The sequence below is a fragment of the Elgaria multicarinata genome, chromosome 9 (assembly GCF_023053635.1).
Source record: "Elgaria multicarinata webbii isolate HBS135686 ecotype San Diego chromosome 9, rElgMul1.1.pri, whole genome shotgun sequence".
Classification (NCBI taxonomy): domain Eukaryota; kingdom Metazoa; phylum Chordata; class Lepidosauria; order Squamata; family Anguidae; genus Elgaria; species Elgaria multicarinata.
This window is the reverse complement of record NC_086179.1, coordinates 43,543,719-43,561,058: the sequence shown is the minus strand read 5'-3', so window position 1 is coordinate 43,561,058 and position 17,340 is coordinate 43,543,719. Positions and strand designations below refer to the sequence as shown.

Genomic DNA, 17,340 nt, shown 5'->3' with positions numbered 1-17,340 from the left:
CAATATCCGATAGGCTTGGATATAAGAATTTAGCAGTTACCCATATTATTAATGCTCTAAGTATAGTTTCCCTGACTTATTCCTACACTTTTATAGTACTCGTTCATTATTATACACACAATTTTTCAAATATTAAATATATTCAAATTACTAATTATGCAAGTACTTTTTTGATTTTGAGTGAAAAGTTGCCCAATATAAAAATACAGTTCAAAGTATGTCTTGAAGATCAAATTGTGAATGAAGAGTTAGTATGAATGACATTTCTTGTCAATGTCATTTCTCTAAAATATTATGCATTCTTGATACTACAATTCATTTCAGCTTATATTAAAATAGTACAAAAATGTTGATTTTCTTTCATGACATTAAGTATCATGTTCTACATGATACTGGCTTCAATAGAAATATATAAGATAGGGGAAAAAACTTATGCTAAATACAAGCTTTTGCCAGACTTTAGAAAGAGCACATTGCATATTCATTTTTAAATCTCTTTGGAATTTATGATTTGATAGCATATGCGATGTAATGTTACAGGGAGAGCAGAATGATTATCCTTTCAGCTTTTAAAAAATTCAAAAACAGGTCCATGGTAAGATACTCCCCTGTTTCTGGAATATGGTTCTAATTCTAGGCCTCTTCTGATGCAGGATGCTAAGGAGAAACTTAACAGTCCGTGTATGCTGGTGTATTGCATTTCACTTCAAAAATACTCCATTAATATAGGCAGATTTATGCCCCCATAACACCATTAGAAACCAACTGAGAACACACATAAATGTACTGAAGTAAATATGACTATTTTAAGTGCACATATGACAATACTGTAGCAAACCAAAAAGCAAGGCTTGTTTACAGCTTTTCAACAAACAAAATTATATAAGGTCAAGGAAACTTTGGAATTCAATGTGAATTTCAGAAATGATTCTGACCATTAAGTAAAACAGTGGCAGAGTTTAATAAATAACACTTTTTGTATGACAAAAAGACAAGTATACATATTTCTTTAAAAATTATTATGCCTGAAAAAAAGAGGCAGGGTTTCCTAACTCTGATGAACAAACCAGTTTTGTTTAGATTGATGTTTGCAAAATTCAGCGACTCTTCACCAAACAGAACTATAGTGTTCACTTTGTCACTGGACATTTTTTTCTTTAAACAAAGAATACCACCAACCATGCTATAATATTGTGGCTTCTTGAAAAGCTTCTATCCACCTGTTAGAAAAAACAAAAAACATTTCTGTGACTAAAGAATGGTTTTTAAAGCTTACATAATTGAACATTTTATTAAAATGTTCTGTTATTTGACTCATGATCTAAAAATACAATAAAAGCCATATTGCCAGACATTATTAAATAGGTTTCAAAATTCTGAATTAAAAATACAAAGGACCATGGGATTGGCAGTATGAAATTTAAAGTAGCATCCTAGTAGTTGATATACACTATACAAACTTTGGGGAAAGGGGTGTTTTCTATACCTTCCTGCTGGATCTTTGTAGAAGCAGCAAGCATCTGTTTGTACAATCTGTAAATGCCCAGTGCAAAGGAAAAGACAGCCCTCCCTTCACTAGTTTTCCCCCCAGTTCAAGGACAATTCAGGAGAGGCATCTCTGTGCTGGGCATGCAAGTCAGGCAATCTGGTGAATGGGTTTGTGAACTGTTATATGATTTAAATAGATAGGCCAAAATATACCTGTACAACTACAGAAACTTAAACAACTATAGTAGATATTTTAAAACAGCTTGCATAGAATCCTGAGTTACTTATTAGAATATAGGTTGAAGCAATAAATGGCCAACTTACTTTTGTGCTGACTGGGTGTCATCTGCTTTGAATATGTAAAATAAAGTATTTTTGTGCAACAAATGGAAAACTTTAGATTCTAAGTGTTCATCTTTGACTTCAGCGACTGTAAATCCCAATAAAGGTTGGCTCTCCAAAGCTGCTACATCCTAATTTTACAAAGAAATCCAGAATCAGACATAGTTTTCTTATAAATGCAATCATTTCAAAAAAAATGTTTCAACCTCAACACAGTGCTAAATTCTTGGGTTGGACTCTAAGGAGGCAAACTTTGGATTCAACCCTCTTGTTTTATTTTATCTTTCTATTTATGTAATACTTAGCTCCTCTGTTATAGATTCCTGCCAGGGAAAAATGAACTTGGCCATGTTTGCACAAAATGATAACCCAGAATTCCTGAAAATCCTTGCTTTTTGTTCATAACCAGCATACTAGTGCACACTACTTAGTTCTTAGCACACTTCCCACCAGCAGGAGCAGTTATAGTACCTAGGAACTCACCAAGAGGAAAAAAGCTTAGGGCTATGTCCAGGATTCCTGGCTTGTTGCTCACAAACAAGCCAGAAATCAGAAGTCAACTTCAAACAGTGGCTTTAGGAGAGAACAATCAACAATGGGACCTTGTCTTCCTGGTAAGCGGGAGCACTAGCATGTTGGTTTGTGAAAAATAAGCCAAGATCCTCTGGAATTCTGACTTAGCTTTTTCTGTGAATGCAGGCATTTTTGTGAACCGCCCAGAGAGCTTCAGCTATTGGGTGGTGTAGAAATGTAGGTGGTATAGAAATGAAATAAATAGTTCACCACTACAACTATTTTTCAAACAGAAATAATTTTGTGGCACCTCAAAGATAATAAATGTATTCTGGAATAAACTTTTGTGGACTATAGCCCAGCCCACCTTCATCAGGTACATGGAGTATTACAGAGAGTTTCTGGTTTATACACCGTAAATATGGGGCAGGGTGGGAATAGTGTAAACAGTAATGCAAAGAATGACAACCATGCTATTAACAGTTTTTATAAACAGTGTTTATTATTAACAGTTGAATCTAATTTCTTTATGACTACACTGTCTACAATTCTCCCTCTCACTCCATACACATGTATTGTGTATAAATCTGAAACTCTTCATAATGCTTCATGCATCTGATTCATTCATTCATTTGTTACATTTCATAGAACCATAGAATAGCAGTGTTGGAAGGGGCCTACAAGGCCATCAAGTCCAACCCCCTGCTCAATGCAGGAATCCACCCTAAAGCATCCCCGACAGATGCTTGTCCAGCTGCCTCTTGAAGGCCTCTAGTGTGGGAGAGCCCACAACCTCCCTAGGTAACTGATTCCATTGTCGTACTGCTCAAACAGTCAGGAAGTTTTTCCTGATGTCCAGCTGGAATCTCGCTTCCTTTAACTTGAGCCCGTTATTCTGTGTCCTGCACTCTGGGAGGATCGAGAAGAGATCCTGGCTCTCCTCTGTGTGACAACCTTTTAAGTATTTGAAGAGTGCTATCATGTCTCTCCTCAATCTTCTCTTCTTCAGGCTAAACATGCCCAGTTCTTTCAGTCTCTCTTCATAGGGCTTTGTTTCCAGACCCCTGATCATCCTAGTTGCCCTCCTCTGAACACGCTCCAGCTTGTCTTCGTCCTTCTTGAATTGTGGAGCCAAGAACTGGACGCAATACTCTAGATGAGGCCTGACCAGGGCTATACTTCTATTAATGCAGCCCAATAGACAAAGTTCTCTGGGTGGTTTACAAAGGCTAAAACCATAAAAATACAATATAATAGCATCACATAAAACTATTTGCATATAAAAATATATATTTTTTTGCATAATTGCCAATAAAAACCCCAGGTGAATTAAAATTCTTATATGCTGTCAAATGCTTGGTAACAGTAAAGTCTTAACCTGGCATTGTAAAGATGGCAATTTTGGTGCCAGGTGGACTTTACTGGGGAGAGCATTCCAAAATTGGGGAACCACAACTGAGAAGGCACTCTCCCTAGTTACCATATCCTGAACCTCCCTTGGAGGAGGGCCTCTGATGAAGATCATAATATATAGGTAGGTTTATAGCACAATAGATGCTCCGTCATGATGAAGTGGGTTCTTTGTGGTTTTTGCTGGAATAAACTAACATGGCTAATCGTATTCTTCAGATGTCTCTTCACTGTCTTGATTAAAGTCATAATGTCTGAACAACAATTTGAACTCAGGCCTGCCTCTAATATTCTACTAACTTGCCGATAAAATGGTTTTTTTTATTAACCTGGGTTTTAAGTTCTGATTTCTTACCTCACTGGCAGCATATGTGTATAGCACCTTATTTTTTATCACAAACCACAGATGTTTCCATGGTTTTTTGCTGCCCTTTGATCTGTATAAATAGCCACTCATTGAAGAATCTTCTGTACTTGCTGACACCTAAAATTAAAACAAATATGGTGGTGTAAAGGTGCATGAATTTGTAGCACTGCCACATGCCCATCCCCCTAAAAGTGTTTTAATATCTTGCCTTGGCAACATTAGTACCCACCATCTTTATTATAAACCTGCTAAAAAGGACAAAATACAAAATAAATGAGGTGAAAGTATGCAATATTTACCAAGTAAGATAAAACCTAAGCTCCACAATAATTTAGATGTTGATAATTAGTGTTGCATCTCCCAACACTGGTTATTTATTTATTTATATTTATTATTGCATTTATATCCTGCCTTTTTTCCTCCAAGGAAGTCAAGGCGGCGTACATAATCCTCCTCCTCTCCATTTTTATTCTCACAACAACAATCCTGTGAGGTAGGTTGGGCTGAGAGTCTGTAACTGGCCCAAATCCTTTTTATAATCCTATTAGCACTCTGCTCAGATTGGAAGTAAATGTACCCATATGTGTCCCCCTGTGCCAAGACGGACAGCATTACGAGGATTAAGAGAAGCAGTGCATTTTCAGAGTGAGAAATGCATCCAACATACTTAAATCTAGAAACCCAGTTGCATTTGCAGACATTTTAACTGTATTCCCTTGCCCTGCAGGTGAATAGTTTAGCCTGCAGGAGAGGTACATTCCTAAACCAAGTCACATTTAAAGTTACGGATATTATGATACATAACAGCCACATCTTTTTCATTTGCGATGAGGGCACAGGATGAAAAACGTAACATCCTTTGGTACTGAATAAGGGACTGACCCCTAGAGGTCACTGGGTAAGCTAAAGAACCTAGGCATCTAGTAGCCCAGTCTGCCCACTGGGTCCAGGTTAACCCTACTCATCCAAGGATAATCATAGCTACTACCTACTGAATTACAGAGCAGTAGGACTCTTAAATATGCTTGACTGCAGATAAAGGCTAGAATGTGGGGTGAGATACATTACTCTTGAATCTACTCAGACTAAAACACACCAAGTACTTGAACCAACTTGCAGTTATTAAGGAAATTTAACCAGAAACATGCAGGTGTTCACAAAATGAGTTTTATTACATTATGTTCTACCCAATATACTGACTCAATATATCTGATTATCCCTTCCCACCAGCTTTCTTGACCACAAGCATCTTTAGCTGCTCCTTTTCAACTATCTCCTCCTCTCTCTGTCATTCTCAACTGCCACTCCCACCTGGCACTTCCTATGGCCCCATTTGCACATAATGGCAACAAATCAAGAAATGCCAGGTATTACAGAACTCTTTTCTCTGTGCCTACCACAGGTCTTTCTGCATCCTAATCTCTGATAACACCCACACTCTCCCCACACTAATGCGTAGTACTCTTATCTCTTTGCACCACTATAAATCTCTGAAACATCAATTTCATACCTGATTTTTCCTTTCTTTTTATTTATTGCATTTTTATACCGCCCAATAGCCGAAGCTCTCTGGGCAGTTCTCTTAAGAAAAGCGATGCTAGATCAGACTAAGGGTCAATCTAGGGTCCATCTCTTCTTATCCACAACTCCTCCTCTATCACCACCATCATGAACTCAGCAACAGCATATAAGGTAGTCTCTTTCCTAGACTATGGAGAGAATATTTACACCTACCTAGAGAACTAATTCTAGCTTTAAACTAAATTGTAGGTACAGCTCAATGTGAACAGCTTGTTGCTGAAAACATCAGAAACCATGTTCAGCAGGCATAGCTAGTTTATTAAAACAAAGAAGTTAAATAATATTTTATAGTAGAAAAGAATTAGTATAGGCCAGTCTTTCTCAACCTGGTACCTTCCAGATGTGGACTACAAGTCCCAGGATTCTTGACCACTGAACATGCAGGCTGGAACTGATGGAACCTGAAGTCCAAAACAACTGGAGGTCACAAGTTTGGGTAAGGCTGGTAAAGGTGATCACTTTTCTAGAAAAGGATGTTTCTTGCATGAAAAATTGCTTGGCACTAAAAGAGCATCATTGAAATACCTTTCAAACTTTACACTGAATTCTTCTGTGTCAGTGTTCTATCTAGACAGCATATGGCAAGTACTGCACGTAACATCCTCTCCAGAACACATTAAAAATACATCAAAATTAAAACAACTTAGGTTACGTAAATAAAACTGAATCAGGAAATTCCTTAGGCGGACTGCTTTTTCTTCAGCAAGTAAGCACAGAAAAATGTATGTTTAGAACTGGCTAAAATTTTAGGAATATTTTACATCAATTTATGCAATGAAATAATACACAAACTTGGTAAATGTGAGCACCATAAATATCCAATTGAATTGCGCTTAACAAAACACTCTCCAACCATTTTTAACTTAGATGAAAATATGTCCATGGAATCATACACAACTTTATGGAGGTCTCACTTTCTCTGTACTATCACCTTCTATTCTCTTCTATTCCGACAAATCAATTCTCCTGTGCTGTCTCTTTTCCTTCTCCTAACAGGCTGTATTTAAAAACAGCAACTGGGAATGCTCTATTATGACAACTTAGCTTTCCAGGAGTGTGTTTGCACAGTTGAGACTAGTGTGGCAACTGCATCCACTCCTAGAGATGTCTGGGACACATGCCTTAGTTACATAGCATTAGGATTACTGTAATAGGGTCTATGTGGAGCTGCTGCTGAAAAGTATTCAGAAACTCCACCTGGCCCAGAAAACTGCAGCCAGACAGTTGACTGGAGCTGGTTACAGGGAGCAAATGAGTCCCGTCTTACAGCAGCTTCTCTGGCTACCAGACTGATTCTGAGCACTTCAATGCTGGTTATGACTTATAAAGCCCTATAGGGCTTCATAGGGCTTGGGACCAGACCACCTGAAAGACTGCCTTCTCCTATATGAGCCTTCCTAGGTTTTAAGATCTTTGGTGAAAGCTGTTCTCTTGGTCTTGTCACCACTGGAGACATGTTTGGTTGGGCCTTCTTAGTGGCTGCTCCCAGGCTCTAGAACTCTCTGCCAAAGGAGCCCAGGTTGCCCCCCTACCTATTGTCCTACCACCAGCTGGCAATTATTTTTTATTATTCAGGTAGGCCTTTGGTATGCAAGCTGGTCTATAGCTGAAGAGGATTTAATTGGTTGGGTGCTTTAATTTCTTTTATTGTTGAGCAAATTAAATTAATATATGCTGCGGTAGGAAATTAGATCTGGCCTCTGGTTCCTATTGTTAATACACACAGCTATGGCTCCAGAGACCCTTCCTAGCACTTGGGGTTCCGAAGAGGCAAGAGCTGCTATTGGCTTCTCACCCTTGCAGCAGTGCCTCCCGTTTCCATAGGAAATGGGGGTGGGGAGGTGTCTGTGCTGACCAGAGAAAACAGAAGAAAAACAAGCATTGCAACTCTGTAGAAGGGCAGTGGGGGAGAGGGAGAGTTTTACTGATGATATTGTATTGGAAAATGGAAAATTCACTAACCATGGGAAGGAATGCATGTAGGTAGCAAGATAATCCAAGTGACAGTAATGGGGAAAATAAGGGAGAAATGCAGGTGACAGGGGCTGTACCTAGAGCATACTATAAGTACAGTATATCCTGGCCATACATGAAACTCTGTCTCCCACTATAACATTTTATTCCCCCCCAAAACTAAGCCAGAATAGCATAATTTACCCCACTCAAAACGATCCCAACCCCAATTAGTTTACTGAAGATTAGCAATACATCTGCTAGTAAATAGAAATAATTTTAAGGCTAATAAGCAACACATACTTCCTTGAGAGCAGCTGGAATTTTTTTCTGCTTTCTTCCAGATGGGATACTATGCAACACTGTAGACAAGGCACTAGATGGAGATCTATGGTTGACTGGAGACCCATTTTTAGGAGAAGTACACGGATTATCTGAAATGGAAACAAGTTACACTAGTTTTGTATTTCAGAAAAATAGGATGTGTAACTCCCATTTTTTGGTAATTGCAAGTTTTAAATGCACGCCATCCATTCACCCACCTCTGACAGTATATTCGTAAGTTACATGAAAAGCAACTTTTTGTTTCTCTTGTAATATTCGTACATGTGTGAGTAATTTTACTGCAGTTTTGAATGTTTTGGAACTCATGCCTGCCTTTTACTTGTGAACACAGCTGGAGTGATAGTACTAAAAGATTGTCCAGGCTCTTGCAAAACTGTATTCAAATGTATGTTTGTTTTTCCTAACACTACTAATAACTCAAAATGCATGTCTCCAAAATACAAATCAAATTTTCAAAACAACAAAAGGAAAACAAGCAAACATGACTAATTGGAGAGGTATATATTTATTTCTGGAGAACCACAGTGTTAAAAACTAAAGCAGGAGTAAGCAATTTGATACCTTCCAGACGTTTTCAACCAGCATGGTCTATGGTTAGGGATTATGGGAATTGAAGTCCAAAATATTTAGAGTGCACTGGTTAGCCTACCCCTGAACTAAAGCACATGTTACATAGTAATAATGTATTACATTTTCCTTCAGGAATTTAATTCTGCTCTGTTTAATCCTTAAATACCTGCCACAAGCTACACTGAAATAAAGAATGTCCTGTTCTGGAATTACAGTCCCTGAAAAGAAATTTGTAGCAAAAACGAAAAGTGCAGTTTTAACCTTACCCTGTTTTTGTAGTTCCTTAAAGCAATAATCACATACTCTTGCAGGGTGATTTTTCATGTAGTCTAATGCATGCTTATTTGATGAACAAGCTTGGCAGATTATCTGGAAAAAAGAAACTCATCAAGTACACACACAGACACACGTCTTTTAAAGCCTTGCTTCTCTGTGCATAGTTGTTTTGGGGAACTGGGGGTAATCTTGCTTCTCTGTGTGGGCATGTGAGTGGGTTTGGGGGGGCTGGGGTTCTTACACCATCAGTTTTCCTTCTGTGAAATGATTTTTTTTTGTACTATGTGGGATCAAATATGTAATTTGGTATTGTGGCTCTAACCTAACCTCTGTCTTGTATTCAATGTTTGAGGAAGTTATGTGTCCTTTGTGACTAGGCATGCCTAGTCTCAGTAGCCATTTTGTGGTGGTGCGCATGACAGTTGCTCATATTTCCAAATGTGCCTTCAGGCTCAAAAGGGTTGGAGATCCCTGAGGGTCTTAGGAATTAGCATCTGCTTCCTTGTTTAAACTAACCTTAATTTCTTGCCATGTCTTATCTGGGAACTCTAGTAGGTTTAAACCAGGGTTGGGCAACACATGGTCCATGGGCAGCAAGTGGCCACCACCAAAATTTGCAGTGGCAAAAAAATCTGCTGGTTTGCCACAGACTATGGAAGGGTAAATGTAATGCAAGAGACATACAGCTGGCTCTTCTGTGGCTGCTTACAAGAGTGCTTTAAAAACACAGTCACTTTTTCTGCCTTTTAATTGAAAAGATTTTATTGTATTTGCTCCTTCGAAACTTCCAATCTCCTCCTTGCAGTTGTGTCAGAGGAGAGAGATCCCTCGAGAGACAGTACTATCTTCTCAAAATTGCAATACTTCCTTAGTAGGCTGCAGTCCAGCTAATGAATATTTTGACTAATAAGAGATGCAACGCAATATAGCCATGAAACTTTCCCAACCTTTCCACATGCTCTGCAGTGATGTCTTCTCCATGTCAGTGTGAACTCGCTAGTACAAATCATACACATGGTGGCTCTAGTATCAGGAATCCAGATTGGAGCCTTTGACCCTATGGGACTATCTTCTTCCTCTTTCTCTAGATCTGCCTAAGGAAGTGAAAAAAGGATGACTTGATGCAAGAAACCTCACATGTTTACAAATGTTTAAAACTTCATGATATCTCTAATTAGGACTGTATACATTACAACTTCTCAATTATCAATATCAACACATTTTTAAAAAGCTATCGTTTCCAGAGGCCCCATTTCAGATTTCAGTGTGCATTGGAGAGGCAAACCAAGTCAGACTTCCTGCTCAGTGCAGGAAATCTAGAGCTAGAGCATGCCCAAGAGATAGCTGCCCAGCCTCTGCTTGAAGGCCTCCAGTGAGTAAGAGTTTTAGACAATGAAACCTCAAAAACTAATCTAACCATGAAGAAGTTTCTTGTAATGTTCAATGAAAATCTGTCTTCCAGTAACATGATAGCTAGAGAATTGTAATTAGCACACATCAAACATGGTCTTTCCCCCCTTGAAGTGGCAAGTTTTGCCTCTGGCATGTATAGCCAGTATATGGGTCCAGTGTGCAGAACCAGTAAATTGAATCAGAATGGCAGGTGCTCTTAGCAAAAACAGATGGCATGAGACAGGGCATTGCATAACTCCAAGACAAAATATACCAGCATTCTAAAAATACTAAATAAATAAATAGAACACCTACCTCTTCCAGACTTTTACTAGGGTTAAAAGTGATTCTTTTCTTTGTATACTCTTCAATTGACCTGGAGATAGCTTCTAACCATTCATCTCTTTCTGTGGCAGAACTATTGGGGGTCAAATACATGCTTTGGTTAAGTAACACTCTCACACAGCATTACCAAGGGTGCAATTCTATGCATGTTGATACAGAAAAAAGTCCTACAATTCTCAGCGTGCCGCAGCTGTTCTGTCCTCAACACACATTGGGCTGTCTGTCTATCCAGGCAATAAAACTCACATCTAATTCACTTTTGCGTAATTCAAACCATCTTTATTTAACATAATATAAAGAATAAACAACTATAATAAATACAGGATGAATGCTTAGTAGAAAGGTAAGGGATGGATGAGGTGGCTGGATGAGATGAAATGGACTGATAAGAGTTTAAATGCCTGGATAGACACACAGCCCAATGTATACTGAGGCCAGAACAGTGAAAAGACAATGCAAGGATAGGCCTTCAGGCTGCAATCCAGAGCAGCAGTAGAGAATCAGACCTGAGCAGCCAGCATGACTGCTGGGGAATTATAGGATTTTTTTACGTCTAAAAATGCATAGGATTGCAGCTTAGGTAGTTTTCCCTTTTTTTATCACAACACTTAACTGTTTTAAGTGCTTTTACTTCTTTTAAATTGTATATTGTTTTAACTTGGTTCATGATTTAATTTGTTTTAACTGTGCATATTTATTGTTTTATACTGTAATGCTTTTATCTGTACGCCGCTCTAAGATCTTAATGATATAGGGCGGAATATAAATGTTTTAAATAAATAAATAAATAACAACTACGAATTAACATGATTTGGGGCAGGGGCAATAAATACTTTGCTACCCAAGTATGCATAATTTTGTGTCTAGAGAACTTACCTTGCTGATAAAATGAAGGACCGTTCTACACTTTCTATGTTCAGTTCATTCTGGTAAGCTTCATGTGTTGGCTTTCTAACCTGACAAGCAAGCAGAATGAATCATCCAGTTGCATTTGGTTTACTCAGAAAAGGAAATGTTCTGTCAACTGGTCATCTCAAAAGGCTTAGCAAAGACAAACAGTAGGGCTAACAGACAGGCACAATATTTTGAGAAGTCAGAGACTACAAAGCAGAAAGCGATGACAATATAAAGAGAAAAAGACTCATTTTTAATGTGAGGGAGCCCAAATGCTGAACCAATGTAAGTCATGGTTTGGACTATAAACAGTGTAGAAGAAGCTGAAATGATCAGATACAGCAGGATGCAGGGGAAACGAACAGGTTTCTCAGCAGAAAAAGACTGGCAGTTGATGTGGAAGGAGCGGAAGAAAATGAAGACCTAGAATGGGAGAATCATGGCTGACAGAGAGGAAAGCTGAAGAAATTCTTCATGAGACAAAGAAGAAAGCAGTGAAAGAAGTCAAGAATAAGCACCCGAGACAACAGAAGACTGAGACTAAAAGATTTGATAGAGAGATGAGATGTTACTCTTAACAGAAGAAGTGCCTGTTTCTGAAAGAACCAAAGATCTGTGCTATGTATCAGGCCTGACTGAGACTAGAGACTAAGGAGTTTCTGTTGCCTGAAGGAACATCTCTGGAAGTTGGGGGAAGGAGACGCAGAACTGAAACAGACTCACTGTGGTATAACTGTTACTACTTGTTGAAACTGTATTTATTTAAACGCTGGAAGCACTTGTTTACTCTGGCATCATTGTTATGCTTATTTTAGCACCATTGTTATATATATATATATATGCTTCCCTTTTTTATTATCTGAATTTTGTACTTATTCTACCCTTAATTTTATAAATTTGATTTATTCTTGCTCTGCTGTTTAGATCTAATTACATTTCTAGGAACCTGAGGTCTGCTACAGCAGGATTAGCAACGTTTATGATTGGAACATCATTCCAGAACATCTACATAGAGCAGGGAGGAAAACTGCTGGCCTGGAGGCCAATTTGGATCACCAGGGAAGCCCATCTGACACACTGGGCCTCTCAGGTGAGTTTCCTTTACCTTTCCAAGTGCCCCCCTCCCCAAGGCTAGTGTGTAAGGGAATCCCCACTGTTATCTGTAACTGGAGATAAGAGCAGGGATTCCTTTCCCCATTACATGGAATTGCAGTTGCACATATTCATCCAATTTTCCTTGCCCACCCCAATTCCCTTTGCTAATCTCCACTGTCAAAATTTAAATAGCAAGATTTTCAGGAGAGGGACTTGTCTTTTTTTACTTGTGTTTTACTCTAAGGCATTGCCATATACCTATGAGCTATGGTAGTCCAATGCTGTAGCCACTCTCCTGTGAGGATAAAAGGGGAGACAATGTATGGTCCTCTAAGTTCCTTGGAGGAAGGGCAGGATAAAAATGTAATAAATTATAAACAAGAAAGCAAACTGTAGAGCAGATCCTCCATTTCTTCTAAGAATAGCACAAAAATCTCCATTAAATCTAGAAATTATCAGCAAATGAAAGATGGCATTCTTTTGCAAAGGCCACATTAATGTATTATTATTATTATTATTATTATTATTATTATTATTATTATTATTATTATTATTATTATTATTATTAGCAACAGCAGCAGCAACAGCAGCAGCATTTCTATACTGCCCCATAGCTGAAGCTCTCTAGGTGGTTTACAAAGATTATTACAGATGATTTTGGTACAGGAATTCAAGCTAGATGTTACAAGGCATGATAGACAAAATTTCATTCACTCACTTTCATTCCAGCCAACGACAGCATGTTGTTGAGTTTATACATTCCAGACTGTACAGGAGTTGTATACAACAGAGCATCATTAAACTGTAAATATAAATGTAATTGAAATTATATTGTATTTAAAGTACAGGAGATGTGTATGCGTCAACATGAACTTCTACCTACACAAGGCAGGGAACAGAAAGTCTACTCTGCCCCTCACCATCACCACCATCCACCATGGAAGACATGTAGCAATGAGCTGCAGCTAGGCATGGCTTGAAAAATAGTCATGGTATCTTACCAAGATAAATAAACTGTGGCTGCACAACTTTCCTGGACAACATCATCCATGTTCCTTCTTTCATAAAGACCAGGATGATCAATCAACCCCATCTTTCTCCATTCATTATTTGGGGAACCAGTGTGAAGGATATGAACCCTATGATGCTGAACTCCATGCCTCCCCACCCCACCCCCAGGTACTGCCACTACTATGGCAGATAGACTAGCAAGTTCTTTAAAGAATAGTACCTAGGTAAATATTAGATGTCTGGATTGTAAATAGACTTTGGGACATCTGAAAAAGTAGCCTTTGTTTTTACAAGAACGGAACTTTTAACCTGAACTTTGAGGGGAAGGTTTTCAAAAAGATGGGAAGAGGGCTGCATTGCACTCATGGAAGATAAATGCAAGCCACCATGAAAGGAAAACCATCAGTACAAGCTGCAATGTAAATTATTCAAACCATTAGCTGAACTTGCTATTTATTTATATTTGTAGTGGGACTGGCTGCACTATTATGAAATTACTATAGCATTAGGCATGTAAAAACGTTTATGGTATCTTACCAGAAAAAACATTCGTGGCTGCATAACTTTCCTGGACAGTTTCATCAATGTTCCTTCTTTCAAGAAGATCTGGATGATAAAGCAAATAAATAAATGTAGAGCTCATCTGCTGAAGGCATACATTCTCTCAAAAGAAAGGGAGCTTCTGTTCTTTAAAGATGTTATTGACATACTAACCAAGAGCCCAACAAGGCCACAAGGCCATGAAGTCAGGGCAGGAAAAAGCCAAAGGGAAGGCATTAGCACTAACATTAAGCCTGTACAGCCAGGTTGCTACTGCTGTAAATCAAGAGAGGAGAAGAAGGAGGCCTCATTTCACACAGAGGCAGTGATCTGGTTCGCATGTAATGAAAACCCATTGGTTTAAAAACTGAGCCGTTGATGAAAATGAGGAGAGAGCAGGGATGGTGCCTGGAACACATCAGCTTTTTCTGCTTTACTGCACAACCAGCTCCTTCATAGATTGTGCGGCATGACGTGTGAACCCAGTGCTTAACCCATGTACTGGATTCGGATGACACAATAGTCCACGGTAGATTAAACAGTCCACGGTAGACTAAATAGTCCACCGTTGACTATTGTGTCATCTGTGGGGCAAAAACCACCCCGCAGCTGGTCAACATAGCACATGCATCCCCATTTGTTTCAGGGCTGAGCGCGGGGAGACAGCAGCTCAGCCCCAAAACAAATGGGAACAGAGCTGGCAACGTGGAGAAATCATTCCGCATTGCCAGCTCCATCTTGCTGGCTGCGGTCTTGAAAGAAATGGCAGTGGAGCCAGCAATGCTGAGCAAACTCATCCCATGGCACCCACAGCAGCAACAAAGAGAGGGGGGCGGAGAAGCTCCCCTGCTTCCTTGTTGCTGCAGTGCCTGTCCGTCAGTGGCCGCCACTGCCCAAATCGGCAGAGAGGAGGTCTGCCCCTCAGTTCGGGCTCCGGCCGCTGCCGAGGAACACGTGCCGAGTATTTGTCTCCTTGTCCATTTGTTTTGACACCGAGGCTGGAGAGAACTGTCAGCTTCTCTCCCCCACCTCTGCCACTTCCCACGGAAAGCAGTGCCCCAATATGATAAGGGGGAACCAGTGCTGCCATTCCATGGGGAGAGCGGAGAAATAGGCAACCCTGCCCTTATAGCCTACTCCATGGAAGAGTTATTAGCATGTTGCTCAAGTTGTTGGGATCATCACTCGTTGCTTAGCCCCTAAACAACTCAGCAGTCTGGGTTCACCTGTCATGCTGCACAACATATGAAGGAGCCAATCATGGGGTATGCTGTAAAATGGAAGAAGCGGGCATACTACAAGCAAGATGCCCACTCATCTATGACAACCCATCCGTTTTAAAACAATGGCTTGTCGTTACATGCAAACAGGGCCAGTGAATTTCACATGTTGAATTTTAGCTGGAAGATAAGGAAAACCCTAGACTGGGTTCACATAAGCAGAGCTCCACGGAGCACCAGAAACTGGAATAGTGGATTGTGGTAATGGTACCAAACTTTGCTTTGTTTTTTCTCCCACTATGGCAATTACACTCGCCTTTGGAGAGGAAATGTTTGCTATCAGATTTGGAGGGGGGTGCAGGTGGGCTACAAAAGTGGCCTTTGTATGCTAATTTTCCCGTAATCTCCTTCATACTTGTTAGTGAACTTACCCTTCCAGGCTGTACAATCTCGTGGTGACCATTTAAACTGTACTGTATCTGTATAAGCTTCTGAAAGTTATCCTAAAGGGTTGAAGTATAAAGTCACTGTAAACAAATGGGCATGAAAAATGTTGCCAATATAAAATGCAATTGTTTCCAAGCACCAGAAAGCAACATTGAAAGCTAATTCAAATGGACTTCAGAAGTGCTTCACTCTTCTGTCTTAAGTGAGTGTTGGGGTTAAACTGAGGTGGTCCGTGGCTGTGTTTGCACAAATCAGTTAAGGCAGAATTGCTGAAAATTTTGGCTCATTGGTAATGAGCAAGCATGCTGTCCGATTGCTCCTGCTTGGTTTCTCTTGCAAGGGGGAGCAGCTATAATAAACAGGTACTTACCAGAAATAGAAAGCTTAGCGTTGTGTCTGAACCCAGATTCTGCCTTGTCACCGGACAAGCCAAGATAGAAATAAACTATAGACCCTGGCTTCAAACTCTGGGTTGTTAGAGGAGTTTGGGTGCAGATGCAGCACTGAGTTTTCAGTTGCTAATAAGAACCTGGTTATTTCAGTCACTTCTGCTTACAGGAGAAGACCATAGGAATGATCAGCCAGCATGTACTAGCATGCTCTCTTGTTACTGATAAGCTAGTTTGCAGCAATTCTGCCTTACTGTTTTATGCAAATTCAGCTACAGACCACATTAACCTTCATTTTTAACATTCACTGTTGAGGCACCTGAAGATTTAACTGGTGGAAAGGTGTTGTGTGTGTTTTAAGCAGGACACTTTATGAAGTATGTATGGTAGGCTGCCATTCTGGAAAAGACACCTTAAGTTGGTAAATGCTACTATTAAAATTACAATATTACATTAAAGTGAATTTAATAAATAAATAAATAAATAAATAAATAAATAAGCAGAAATACTTTAAAGCAGCCTTTCCCAAGTACTCCAACATTTCTGGAAGGCACCAGTTTGGGGCAGGCTGCTTTAAAGTAGGATTTAGCCAGAAGAAACCGTTTTTCAGCAGCATGCCCAGTAAGAGCCCATCAGTTAAAATCCACTTGAAAGAGAGCCTGTTAATGTCTTCGTGAATGCCAAGACGGAAGGAGCCAGATGTAAATCCCTTGCGTGGGAGTTCCACAGAGTAGCACTATGGGTGCTAGCTTTCAGCCTACTATCTAGTTGCAGATCTGCAAGCTTCTTCACAAAACAGGAACCCAACAGTGTCACAACTCAAAATGGTGGCTGCACAGTGGGGCCCAATTATAAACAGCATGCAACTATAGTAACACTGCTAGAATTGTTTTAAACACAATGCTACTGAAGTTATATTTTAAAAATCATATCAAACTCCACAACTGAGATACTACTTACTCCCTGTTTCATAATGTCATTGGCATGGTTGGCCACCTCTATGACCACAGCAAGAGCATCTGAAAAGCAAAACAGTGTTGTTGTTGTTGTAGTAGTAGTATGGACTGTACAGGACAGTATTAACAACACACATCAGTTCTATGGAAAACACATTGTGGAGCAAATCTTCTATAAGAGTAACTGACAGGAAATAAGGGAAATA

The 17,340-nt window shown here is 39.5% G+C and overlaps 1 protein-coding gene across 1 annotated transcript in view; it reads right to left on the bottom strand.

The window, feature by feature from the left end:
• Positions 1-327: 327 nt before the first annotated feature.
• Positions 328-17,340, bottom strand: part of FGD6 (FYVE, RhoGEF and PH domain containing 6) — a 63,500-nt gene continuing 46,487 nt past the window's right edge. The window contains exons 10-21 of the mRNA XM_063133757.1: positions 17,139-17,197; positions 15,774-15,845; positions 14,120-14,188; positions 13,290-13,373; positions 11,459-11,538; positions 10,553-10,655; positions 9,793-9,939; positions 8,836-8,938; positions 7,958-8,088; positions 4,109-4,237; positions 1,813-1,961; positions 328-1,220 (exon numbers count right to left, since the gene is read on the bottom strand). Of these exons, the coding sequence (XP_062989827.1) occupies positions 1,184-1,220; positions 1,813-1,961; positions 4,109-4,237; positions 7,958-8,088; positions 8,836-8,938; positions 9,793-9,939; positions 10,553-10,655; positions 11,459-11,538; positions 13,290-13,373; positions 14,120-14,188; positions 15,774-15,845; positions 17,139-17,197 (1,163 nt within the window). The 3' untranslated portion in view covers positions 328-1,183. The remainder of the gene's footprint in view (positions 1,221-1,812; positions 1,962-4,108; positions 4,238-7,957; positions 8,089-8,835; positions 8,939-9,792; positions 9,940-10,552; positions 10,656-11,458; positions 11,539-13,289; positions 13,374-14,119; positions 14,189-15,773; positions 15,846-17,138; positions 17,198-17,340) is intronic.